Source organism: Anabrus simplex, chromosome 1, assembly GCF_040414725.1.
Source record: "Anabrus simplex isolate iqAnaSimp1 chromosome 1, ASM4041472v1, whole genome shotgun sequence".
Lineage (NCBI taxonomy): Eukaryota > Metazoa > Arthropoda > Insecta > Orthoptera > Tettigoniidae > Anabrus > Anabrus simplex.
In genome coordinates this window covers 878,332,675-878,345,550 of record NC_090265.1, presented here as the reverse complement: position 1 = coordinate 878,345,550, position 12,876 = coordinate 878,332,675, and the positions used below count along the sequence as shown (strand labels likewise).

General features: G+C 36.5%; 1 protein-coding gene across 2 annotated transcripts in view; it reads left to right on the top strand.

Annotated features, from left to right (window-relative positions):
* Positions 1 to 12,876, top strand: part of LOC136857675 (golgin subfamily A member 4) — a 443,088-nt gene that overhangs the window by 400,649 nt on the left and 29,563 nt on the right. For both annotated transcript variants that reach the window (XM_067136518.2, XM_067136517.2), the window contains one exon: positions 12,070 to 12,278. In XM_067136518.2, coding sequence (XP_066992619.2) covers positions 12,070 to 12,278 — 209 coding nt within the window. The remainder of the gene's footprint in view (positions 1 to 12,069; positions 12,279 to 12,876) is intronic.

Genomic DNA, 12,876 nt, shown 5'->3' with positions numbered 1-12,876 from the left:
AAAAACTTAGTCTAACCACTGTCGCCTTGATCACCTTCGACCTCATCAGAGAAGATAATGAGATTAAGTGAATGACATGACATATGATTGTAGGAAGGGAGAGGGTGAAATCGAGTACCGGCACGTAGCCTACGCGGAAGTACTGTAGGGCATATGTTCGTAGGGACTTTTTATGTTGTTTAAGGGTGTACTGTCCACCCATGGATTACTTCCCACACGTTTGGGAACGTCCTGTATGTGTGAAGTCTTAATAATCTGCTAAACATAAGCTCACCGGACAAAAAAGTAGTCACCCTAGTGCGCACGCACAGATGAATTGTTAAGCCCGTACAGATGGCGCGGCCAACGAGTCCCATGCTCGACTGCATGTGCCCTGCCTCTACGTGAGCATAAGCCAGTAGCGATCAGGGAGACATGGGTAGATGTAAGGATGTGCCAGAGTGGCAAGAAAGGGGCTATCATGTTTAGCCGTGCCCATGGCCATTCGGTGCATGAAGTTGCTGGATTTGTTGGTGTTTTACATAAGACTGTTCAACGTGTGTACAAGCAGTGGTGTACTACACATGGCCACAAAACACATCAGAATTATGTTCAGAAAAAGATCAATCAATCAGTCAATCAATCAATCAATCAATCACTACTGATCTGCATTTAGGGCAGTCGCCCAGGTGGCAGATTCCCTATCTGTTGTTTTCGTAGCCTTTTCTTAAATGATTGCAAAGAAACTGGAAATTTATTGAACATCTCCCTTGGTAAGTTATTGCAATCCCTAACTCCCCTTCCTATAAACAAATATTTGCCCCAGTTTGTTTTCTTGAATTCCAACTTCATCTTCATATTGTGATCTTTCCAAGTTGTCTGGAAGTATATTACATTTATGTACACCTTCACTTTCTTCTTTCAGAAAATATTCAACTTCTATCATCAAATCAGCAGAAGTCAAAATGTTCCAACATTACCAATACTCAAAAGTACTGAACATATTTTGATAGAGTTTCCAATGTGAATGATACAATTTTAAGTACATTCTGCACTGCATTGCATTGCATTAAATCATCACTACAAACCCAGCAAGTTCCTATATGAGGCTTAAATTTAGCTGGAATAATGCTCCTGCCACTTTAAGACTACCTAAAGTTCATTAAATCAACAAAGGCGAGACTGAACCTTCCGAATGTGTATATTAACTTAACAATAATTACTACATCCAAATTGTTTCACTGTTGTTTGCAGGACCTGTTATTGAGAGAATTAATAGAAGTTGAATTATCAATATTATTATTTTTTCAATAGCTTAATGGGAATATGATGGTTTTAATGCAAGAGACAAACAATGTAAGTGACTTTTCCCAATTACATCATAAGAATCCCTAGGGAAGTAAGTACATTATGCCTCTTTAATCCACTGATGAATGGAAATATTGAAATTCATTCGTATTGACTTCGGTGGTGGTATTTAGTAGATTGACTTAGGCCCTAAATCACATTTCCCAACTGATCATAAGTAACCCACTGGAAAAATATTTCAATATGAGTAAATACCAACATACAGTATATCACTTTTCTCTGGGATGTGGTAACTTATATTCAAAGAAACAAGAAATCTTCAGAAAATGATGTAGAGTAGATACATTTTGTAAGAACTGCTGATGGCTGATATTAACCCTCAAATAGTGAGGTGGGGTCAAAACTGGCACCAATATTCTCATAAAAATGTATGGTACATATTCTAAATGTATGTGAAAAGATGAAAAAACCAAGGAAACATTCACAGGGACACACTCAGAAGTTACATAGCTCATGTAAATGTGTTAACAAATTTGGTATGATTAATGGACAGAATGGCAATCCTCCACCAAACTCAAGAAGGAATTGCAAGATACTAAAAGATACTAATTTTCATCTTTAAATAGACAAGCGATTCCAAACTGATACTGAGAAATCAGTAAATATCAAACCCTATGAGAGTCTAAAAATTCAGAAATAAGAAAAAAATTCAGACTGAAACTTGGGATCATTGTCCATTCATCTCTTGGATTGCAAGATCCTGGCTGAGAGGGACCAGAGACGCATTTCATGGCTTATTAATCAAATCGCTTCCAAACCCGACAGGAATTGCTGCAGTCAGTGATTGAAGGTCCATCCCAACCTGTTAGTGAGAGAACATTGCATGCAATGAACATCTGGAGTCTGTCACCTCACAAGAGTCCACTGCTCACACAGGCACATAAAGCTGCACATCTTCGGTGGGCTAGAAATCATTGAACGTGGACAGTAGCTTACTGGTGGAACATAATGTGGTTTGACAATTCATGCTTTTGCCTGTATTCCGATGATGCACGTGGTCGAGTGCACTGAAGGCCAAATGTAGCATTTCATCCTGGATGTGTACAAGGTCAGGTTGAAGCCGGAGGTGGGTCTGTGATGTTTTGCGGGTGTTTGAGGTGACCATCAGCATGAACCAGCATGTTTATTTAAACATTCTGGATGATCAGGTGTTGCCTTTCAGTCAATTTCTGTGTGACGAGTGTACTATTGACACCCAGATTTTTCAAGATGACAACAGCATTGGCCTGCAAAATCGCCTGACTTAAACCCCATTAAAATCTGTGGGACATGGTGGCACAGCGCTTAAAATGCCAACACAGTATCCCCGCAATTTGGTGGAATTGCGCGATGAAACCCTCAGTGATTGGCTAAACCCGGATACGACGTACCTGCAAAACATTGTGGACTCTCTTCCTAACCGAATCCAGGTGGTTATCAAGTCCAGAGGCAGAGTTACACAGTATTAAATGATGCTTGTAATGATTTCTCCAGGGGTGACTGATGTTTTGTCCAGTGAACTTATTTCCAGTTGTGTTGATGTACAACCTCTCTTTTTATATCAAAAATTGATCTAGTGTTCAACAGTTTCTGCTCCCACCACAATATTTCATTTTCAGGGGAAGCTTCTTTGTTACCTCTAGCTGTGAAATCTTATTACTCAGTTGTCTGAAACCAAAATATGACATAAAAATGTTTTATTTTAAATGAACCTTTTCATGTATAAACCTTCTGGACTGTATAGTACGGTGATGGTCCAGAAACCGAATCGTAATTGTAAAAATTTGCATTTATAATAGCTATAAGATTTATTCAGATGTAATCGGCATTTATGGGGAGGTGTGTCAGGTAATATTTATAAATTAGACACCCGTTGTATTCTATATATGTAGGTATTATATTCATTAATTTTAGGTTGACCGAGCTCGATAGCTGCAGTCGCTTAAGTGCAGCCAGTATCCAGTAATCGGGAGATAGTGGGTTCGAACCCCACTGTCGGCAGCCCTGAAGATGGTTTTCCATGGTTTCCCATTTTCACACCAGGCAAATGCTGGGGCTGTACCTTAATTAAGGCCACGGCCGCTTCCTTCCCATTCGTAGCCCTTTCCTATCCCATCGTTGCCATAAGACCTATCTGTGTCAGTGCGACGTAAAGCAAATAGTAAAAAAAAATTTAGGTTGTATGTTATATTCTTCTTTGTAAATTAAATGTTAGACTAGTGAGACTTGAGCCACCTGGTTAAGATCAGCATAAAAATCTTTGTCTTTTCAGAAAATATATACAAGCAGTAGTACCTGTCTTTGATGGGACAATCGTATAGCATGTGCAAAGTTATCTAATTCCCCAGCTTATTTCCGCCAATATTCAGGCACTATTAAGTTAAAAGAAGATATGTAATTGTTCAACCTTTCAATACAATTAAAATAAGAAATATAAGTTTACATTCCTATTTAATTAGAATTGGTACCGGTTTCATCCAGTATTCTTGGTCATCATCAGCCGATCACAAGTAAGTGTAAAACAATACACAGATAAATAAAATGCGAAGTTAACATAATTCTGTTAGTTGGTGTTAATGAAGCACTAAAATCTTTAGGGAGCACTGTGCGTTGAAGTTTAGTCAATCACAAATAAGAAACACAGGTAAAAAGTATGGAGTTAAGATGAAACAGTCAGATGCAGTTAACGAAGCACTGTAACACACTATGGAGCTTTGTTTGAGGAGGAGGAGGAGATAAAAAAATGTAAATTTTTGATACTTTTTTTTTTGGATGAAATTAGAAATGTTGTAAAAGGGGCTATGTCTGTAATTGATGATAGGTCGGATCGGAATGTTGGTTTTATGAATTTTGGGAATGGCTTTGGCAGTAGGTAGGCCTGGGTTCATGTTTAGTAATTTGGTTTTTTCTTGATCTGTGAAGAGAAAAGAGGTGTTTTTTTAAGGTTTCTTTAAGCAGACATTGGATTTTATTGGTTGGGTCTTAACAACATTGACCCTAATATCAAATTTACCCTCGAATCTGAACATAACAAAACCCTTAATTTTCTTGACTCAATTCTTACCAGATATCCTTTTTCTTTAACTTACAAAATTTTCAGAATACCAACCCAAACAGCAACCTGTATTCGGCAAGATTCTGTACACCCACAAGCATATAAACAAGCTTCCTATAACAGCCTAATTTTTCGTGTACTTAACACTCCAATGTCTAAAAAAATATTTAAATAATGAACTAAACACCATCTGTACTATTGCAAAATTAAATGGCTTTAACAACTCTTTCATAAACTGTATTATTAATAAATTCAAACACCGCCCCAAATCTACATTAACAAAAGATAAAACCTAACCCACTGCATTTTCCACCTTTTACTTTCTCTCAAAACGCTTATAAAATCACCAACATTCTTAAAAAACACAACATGAAAATATATCTTTCAGAACCAATAACAGAAATCTTGATTTATTACACAACTCTAATCAATTAATAAATCTAATGTTTTTTCTAAATTTGGAGTATACAGATTCTAATGCAATAACTGAAGCTCTTTGTATATCGGACAGACAGGACGTAACTGTAATATCAGATACTCTGAACACATCAACACTATAAAATACAACAGATTTTCTGCTATAGGACAACACATACAAGATTCTAATCATAATTTCACCAGTATTGATAAAGACATCAAAATACTTAAAGTTATTAACAAAGGCCGCCTTCTAAACACTACTGAAAATTGTTTTATTCCTCTCGACCAATACTTCAACCCCAATTTAAATTTAAACAACATTTCTGAAAAACCTAATATTTTATTTGACTTCCTTACCCGCTTTTTCAAAAATGCTAAGTTTACAAACCCAAATTCAATTTTCCAAACCTTATACAGTTCATACCAACATTTTCCACTTCCTACAACCCTTCCTCCTGATCCACCTTAAACTACTTCACCTCCTCATTTATTTCCCTACTCTTCCCGTCATCTTATTCATTATTTTTCTACTTTTTTTTCTTATTACTTTGCTCTTTTTTCACTCTCCTATTTGAATGACATTTTCTAACACATTTAATGTTTTAGACTACTGTAACTTTCAAATTTATACTTCACGCTATTCTAAGATCGACCTTAACTTTTACCTCCAAGATATAGCATGCTATCTCATTACGTTCCTAAACTGTTCCAATTTTGCGCTTTTTAGTATTTTTTTTTCTCATCACTATTGTTTTTTTTCTATGTCATATGTTTCAAGAATTCCATTCATCTAACATACGAATTTCTTAACTAATTATATCTCTTTCGACAAATAATATACAATTATATTTTACTATTTCACTCATATCAGCATTTAAAACTTGATACTTTATCTTTTTTTTTTTTAATTTTTTTATTGGATTTCCACTAACTTCTGGAAGCAGTGCGGATCGACACATACGTCTTGCTACTCTTCAAGAACTTGCTTCCTACTATGTTTACATATTTGATCTACAATGTCTTTATGATTTTTGGAACTATTGACACACAGTGCTGATCCCTAAATTTAAACAGTGCTTTATGAACTGCAACTGAACTCTTCAAGAACTTGCTCTTTACTACATTTAAATTCTTATTTGATTCTAGACTTCTTCACGCACAGTGCTCTAACACGTCTTACTAATGCATTTGATCTACGGCTCCTTCATGCTTTTTAGAACTATCGACACGCAGTGCTGATCCTTAAAATTATACTGTGTATTTTGAATTGAAACTGTAAAATATGTATTTAATTTTAGACTTCTTCTTAGCATTGAAAATTCAACAAACAGTGCCCCATAGTGTGTTACATTGCTTCGTTAACTGCATCTGATGGTTTCGTCTTAACTTCACATTTTTTTGCCTGTGCTTCTTATTTGTGATTGACTAAATTCCAACGCACAGTGCTCCCTAAAGATTTTAGTGCTTCACTAACAGAATTATGTTAGCTTCACATTTTATTTATCTGTGCATTGTTTTACACTTACTTGTGATCGGCTGATGATGACCAAGAATACTGGTCAAAACTGATACCAATTTTAATTAAATAGGAATGTACACTTACATTTCTTATTTTAATAGTATTGAAAGGTGAACCATTTCACATCTTCTTTTAACTTAATAATGAACTTACTTCAATACAGAACACTATGAAATTCTTATCTCTTAATATTTTCTCTCTTTTTTTTTTTTTTTTTGCTTTATGTCTCACCGACATAGATAGGTCTTATGGCGACGATGGGACAGGAAAGGCCTAGGAATGGGAAGGAAGCGGCCGTGGCCTTAATTAAGGTACAGCCCCAGCATTTGCCTGGTGTGAAAATGGGAAACCACTGAAAACCATCTTCAGGGCTGCTGACAGTGGGGTTTGAACCCACTATCTCCCGGATGCGAGCTCACAGCTGCGCGCTCCTAACCGCACGACGAACTCGCCTGGTTCTCTTAATATTCTGACATGCTATTTTACTCAGGATGCTGCAGTAATCCCATCAATCGGAGATGAGTTGCAGCAGAAGAGTCAAATCACATCACAACAATGGTCAATGTAATGTTATTGTTGATCAGTTCTTTTAGCTTTGGATATTGGTAGGCCTTCACATTTACTTTTCTTCTAACTCTGTGATATTGGGACATCCAATTTAAAGGGAATCCTTCATTCTTTCATGACTCCCTGTTATCTTATTCTTCAAGCAATCGTTCCTTTACAATTTTTTCTCATTTTTTATAATCATCTTCACAATTTTTCTTGTTGATATGGACCGATTACCACACGGTTTTACACTTGAAGACAATCATGACAAAAACATTGCCAGCTAACTCGATTAAACAATATTTCCGTGTTAGCAATGCTCGGCGTTAATATGGACTAAGCAACAAAAGTGTAAATTCATGAATTCTATTATCATAGTCGGTATGTTAAAACTGGGTAAAACATAAATGACCTGAAATTATATTCTCTGTAACTTTTATCATGTAATACTTTTTGATAGGACCAATAACATAGGTCTTTAAAAAATTTAATTTTAGGTACCTTCCCTTAAACTATCATTTCATCTAGCGTGAATAAAATTACTTACAGCCTAGACTGTAGTACCTTATTCCCAAACTTCACATACCGATTTTGATTAAATTCTGTTTATGCAGTTTCTCATAGTTCAGCATTGATATGGACTTGGAACCAAAAATCAAAATTCATTAATATATCTGTTATGGGCAGTACGGTAAAAATGTATAAGAAATAAATGATTGGAAATTTAATTCTATATAACTTTAGTTACATGGTAATTTATCGATAGGGCCACTAATAACGTAGATATTTGAGAATGAAATTTTAAGCCTTCCCCTAAACTACCATTTCACTCAGCATGAATGAAATTATTTATAGCCTATATCGTAGTGCTTCATTCCCCAATTTTACATTATTAAATTATCTTCAGCCATTTTTTCATGATGCGCGTACATACAGACAGAGATGACGGAAAATGAAGAAGTGCATTTCCTTATTACTGTGGACACGACCAATACAGAAATACCATTCTTTTTAAATTCTGAGCAATGTACAGACAAAATGAATATATATGTGTGTGGGGGGGGAGAGGGAGGGAGGGAGATATTCCTGAAATCCTGGTGTGTAATCATCTAATCATCAAATCAAAATCAAATCAAAATCTCTTTATTTGCAAATGAGGTGTCTACCTCGGTGGCAAATGGTACACTAAAATACATTATTGTCAAGCACTAAATTTTAAATCAACAGGAGACGAAGAAAATTTTCCTAGAATACAATATTATACAATTTACGCTAATAATTTTTTCTATTAAACACACACATCATCCTTAATAAATTTATATTGTTTACAAAATTCTACTTATAATATCTTACAAACATAGTCAACTCATATACAGTACGGTATGTGAAATTACTTCTAATAATACTATACAACTAGTATAAGATTAAAATTAACATTGAATTTATTTACATATTTATATTTTACCCATTTTGGAACCTAAGTAGCATAACGACCTGCTGCGTCTTAACCAGAGCCCCTTTTGCCACCACTTTTCAGAGTTCCGGAAGGGCCTTCACAGCTACCGTAGCGGTCCCAGGGCCCTCGAAGTCCCCACTGTACTTCACCCCTACAGGCAGTCCCCTACTTGGGCTGTCCAAACTCCTTAGACCAGGGGATGGAATTAATTTAATCACACACATTTATTATTTACAATATCCTGCACTGGTCGAATGCCCTCTAACATTTAATTCATTATCTCTGTTGTTGTTTATTCTCTTCTTGAATATCTGTACAGATTTTGGAAAAGGATCAAACACTACCCCTGGTAAACTGTTCCACTCCTTCACGCCCTTCCCAATGAAAGAAAATTTACCCCAATCGCTTCTGCTAAAATTCCTTCTAATTTTGTACTTGTGGTCACAATGAGACTGAAAATATGACTTGTAAAAACTATATTTGATAAGTTTATTATGGAGATGTAGTGTTAATCATTTGTTTTCAAGTGTATGTAACCAGTAGGAAGTAAGGATGTTTCAAATTTTGTATTGTGTACCATAAAATGGATGATGTTCAGTAGACTGTCAACACAGAGCATTCATTACAGGGGCTTTTGTAAAGGCCACGTGGCGTGGACCTGTGGCATGTAAGTACGTATGTTGGGTATTCAGCCCAAAGGCGGTTTGATCCTCCACAGCTCCGCCAAGAGCTGTCGTAGATAGTTTAGGCATCACTGAAGAGGTATACTAGGGAAATGAGGAGTGAGGCAGTTTCCCGTTGCTTTCCTCACCAAGCCAGAAGCTGCTATTACACATCAGTCTGGCAAGCCCACTGAAATGCATGCGCCACCCGACCCTATGAGCAATATTTTCACACCATTCATAACAGGGACTGGCTGTAAAAGGAATGGTATTACTAGCATCACTCATACCTCGGTCACTTTCATATTGTCAAAGCCAAGGATGAGACTGAGACAGCTCAATGAGAGTAACAAATTTATTCTAGCTAATACCAGAAGACATAGTGCACTGTGAACACTTCATCTTGCCAGCTAAGGCATACCTGTGGCATATATATATATATATTGAAAGCACCCTAAGACTTCAACACTCTGACATAGTCACGGTGACGTATATTCTGATTGTGACATTCAGATACTCATTCTCATGGTGATACTGAGACTGTCCTATATACAGGGTGGCGCACGAATAGTTGACACATTTGAAAAGCAAATATAAAATGCAACTCATGTACTATGTTGTTGAAATTTTGCACACACCTTCCCTGTTTCATGGAAATATCAGACTAGGTGGGCACCAGCAAGGAACACCATCCTTTGCTTATACAGAAACTTTGAAGAACAAGGCAGTGTAAAGGAAGAAAAGCAACCACGTGCACCAGCAGTTCGATCTCCTGAAAACCACTGCGGTGAGGGTTGCCATGATGCGCAGCCCACACAAGTCAACATGGAGGGCTTCAAGAGAAAGTGGAATATCGTGCCATTCAGTTCAAAGTATGTTACACGGTGACCTTCAATTGTACCCGTACAAAATGACTGTACTACACAAGCTAACATATCTTCACAGGCAGAAGAGTTTGCAGTACACTTTATGGACTCAAGGTAAAGATGAAGTACTGTTTAACACTTGGTTCTCTGATGAAGCCTATTTTCATCTCAACAGGGCAGTTAAAAAAAAAAAAGTGTGGTTTTGGGCTACAAAAAACCTTACATTATTCACGAAAGAACGCGTATGGGGAAAAAGTGGGTAGCTCTGTCAAGTCATGGGTTAATTGGACCATTTTTCTTCATTCAGACAGTTAATGCACAGCGATAAAAGGACATGCTGGGGAATTAATTCTTGCCCCAAATTATCACTATCCCTATTCACACGCAGTGGTTTATGCAAGATCGTGGAACACCTCACACAGCTAACGATATTCTTGAGTTTTTGAGGGGAGTAATTGGTGATCGTGTAATGTCTCCCCCTCACCCACAGTACAGCAATAATGGCGGATTCCTCTGGCCTCCTTTAAATCCAGATTTAAAGCCTTGTGATTTCTTTTTGTAGGTCTATTTGAAAGAAAAGCTCTTTGCTTCAAGACCTCAAAGCCGCATGGAAATGCATGCTGGTATTGTGCAGCTCTGCATTGAAATTCATGAAGACCTGTGCCGAAAAGTAATCAGAAACATGCGTACTTGTCTTGAAGAGGTTGTCCACTACAGTGGAGGTCACATTGAATGTGTGATATAGTGAAATATATTTCCAGCGTCTAAGCTGCCTGTGTCTAAAATTTCATTAGAGTTCTGTGAAAAATAAAGTTGTTATTCTAAAATTAAATGTGTCAACTATTCGTGCGCCACCCTTTACTTTCACATTTATTGATGTTGTATATCATCTGTGAAAGTTATCGTCTTGCAGCAGTAATGAAACTTTGCTTTATTTTGTTATATTAAAGCTAATATCTGTTACGTGCATAATGCCAGTAATGTGGAAAGTGAATAACATGTGTGACACCAATTCAGCATATTTCCATATTATTTAGGGAAGCTGCCATGAAACAGTGTAAATGTAAGGTTACGTGGGGCATAACAAATCAGTATTCCCAATAAGAATACTACAGTAATGGTGGCAGGTTCTCAGTGCCCCATTTCATTTATTTTACTTGAAGATCATCCAACCAACTACCTGCAAACTTTGTGTTATAATATAGATATGGATTGAAGGCCAGTGGAGACTTTTACCAAATTCAGTACTTTACAAGGAAAGTGAATCGATCATTGACACAATGTGAAAGCAGAGGATTGCATTCTTTGGACACGTATACCGCTTACCAAATACTAGACTCATGAAACAACTTTTTGATTTCTTTTGTAATAGTAAAACAAAAAACGTGGGTTAAAGAAATACAAATGGATTTAAATGAATTGATAATAACTAAAGATCACATTGAAAATAGAGAAGAGAAACTGATTCTAAATAACAAGTACACAAGACTATCACTAAAAATATTGCAGCGTAAACAGTATGTTATATCTGCAGAAGAACGGGCTGCAAGATCATCCAGAATGAAGAAGTTTTGGGAAAGGAAAAAGTTTAAACTTATATTCTTTGAAGACTTTGTTGTATAAGGTTTGATTTTGGTGCTCCAATGTAAGCATAAACAGTGTAAATAAATAAATAAATAGATATGTGATTGTGGAAAAGTGCATGGTATGTTGAATATGTTGATTTGTCATAATATAAAGATGTTGTTGCAATGGCACTCAACTGGTTTTTATTTTAACCTTATTTTATGTAAATGATCCACATTATGGGTGGGACTAGATATTTGTGGTAAATTCAGATAAGTGTTAATGTGTTGAAAAGTCAGTATTTACTGTATAATAATAATAATAATAATAATAATAATAATAATAATAATTCATCATGTTGTAATTCAGGGATATTTATTTCTGTTGAAGTATTTTTATTCACAATAGCTCCCTCTGTGGATCATTGATAAGAGTTTTGACTTCCCAAGATTGTGGGCTTTTTTAAAAATTTTATTTATTTAGCTAATATATTTACAACCCATGTTTCACCTACAGGTATATCACAGGATATTTACAGATTGTGGGTTCGAATAAGTGTAGTTCTCCAAAACCTCTGATTTAATCCGCTAAAAATAAGCCGTTATTGACATCATTTATGTACAAGAGATTTGACTGTGTAAATATTTTAGGTAAGGCATCTTTTTGGCAAGTATCTACGTGCTGAGAGCTATCGCAAGGCTTTGGCATGGCAGAAGAGATACTTACTTGTGGCACTTGGAGGGTATCAAGAGACTGAAGCTACCACATTGAGTCGCCTGGCTCAACTGGCTGGAGAACCTGAAGGTGCGCATTGCCAGCAACATCATAGGCATCGCCGATCAGCTCGCACACGATTCAAGTAAGTTTTGTAATATATATTCCTGCTGAGCCCGTACACAATTTTTCAAATAAAAGTGAGAGTACGATTCTGAAAAGTATGAAATTATCTGTGCAGTGTAATTATTTTCATCTGAGTTGGTTTCTTTTTCTATAATACTGACACCAAACAGAAACAAAATGAGGCATCATCATCATTGTCACCCCCATTTAGCCAGAGTAGCTGGATCAGGGTAAATACAGTTCGTCCTGGTTTATCTCTCTCTCTCTCTCTCTCTCTCTCTCTCTCCACCCCTCCTCATTCATCACCATATTCCAGTACAGCTCCCATTGACCTCAGATAATAGGTGGGGCCCACCATATGTATATAGCTTTTAAATTGATAGACAAATCACAGCTGCCAAGTATGAGCTGGTTTTTTTTTAGTTGATTAACCTTGCACATACCTCCAGTGTCATAAGAAGAATAGCTAAGGAATATTGCCAGCCTGCAATAGTGTGAGCACATTCCATGTTCATGTCTTTATCTTGATCTCGATGCTATCCCCTCCCGGAGATCAGATTGAGGGGAAGTACATGATAGCTGAGGCCATACTTTTTTGCGAATTGATCCCTTAGGAT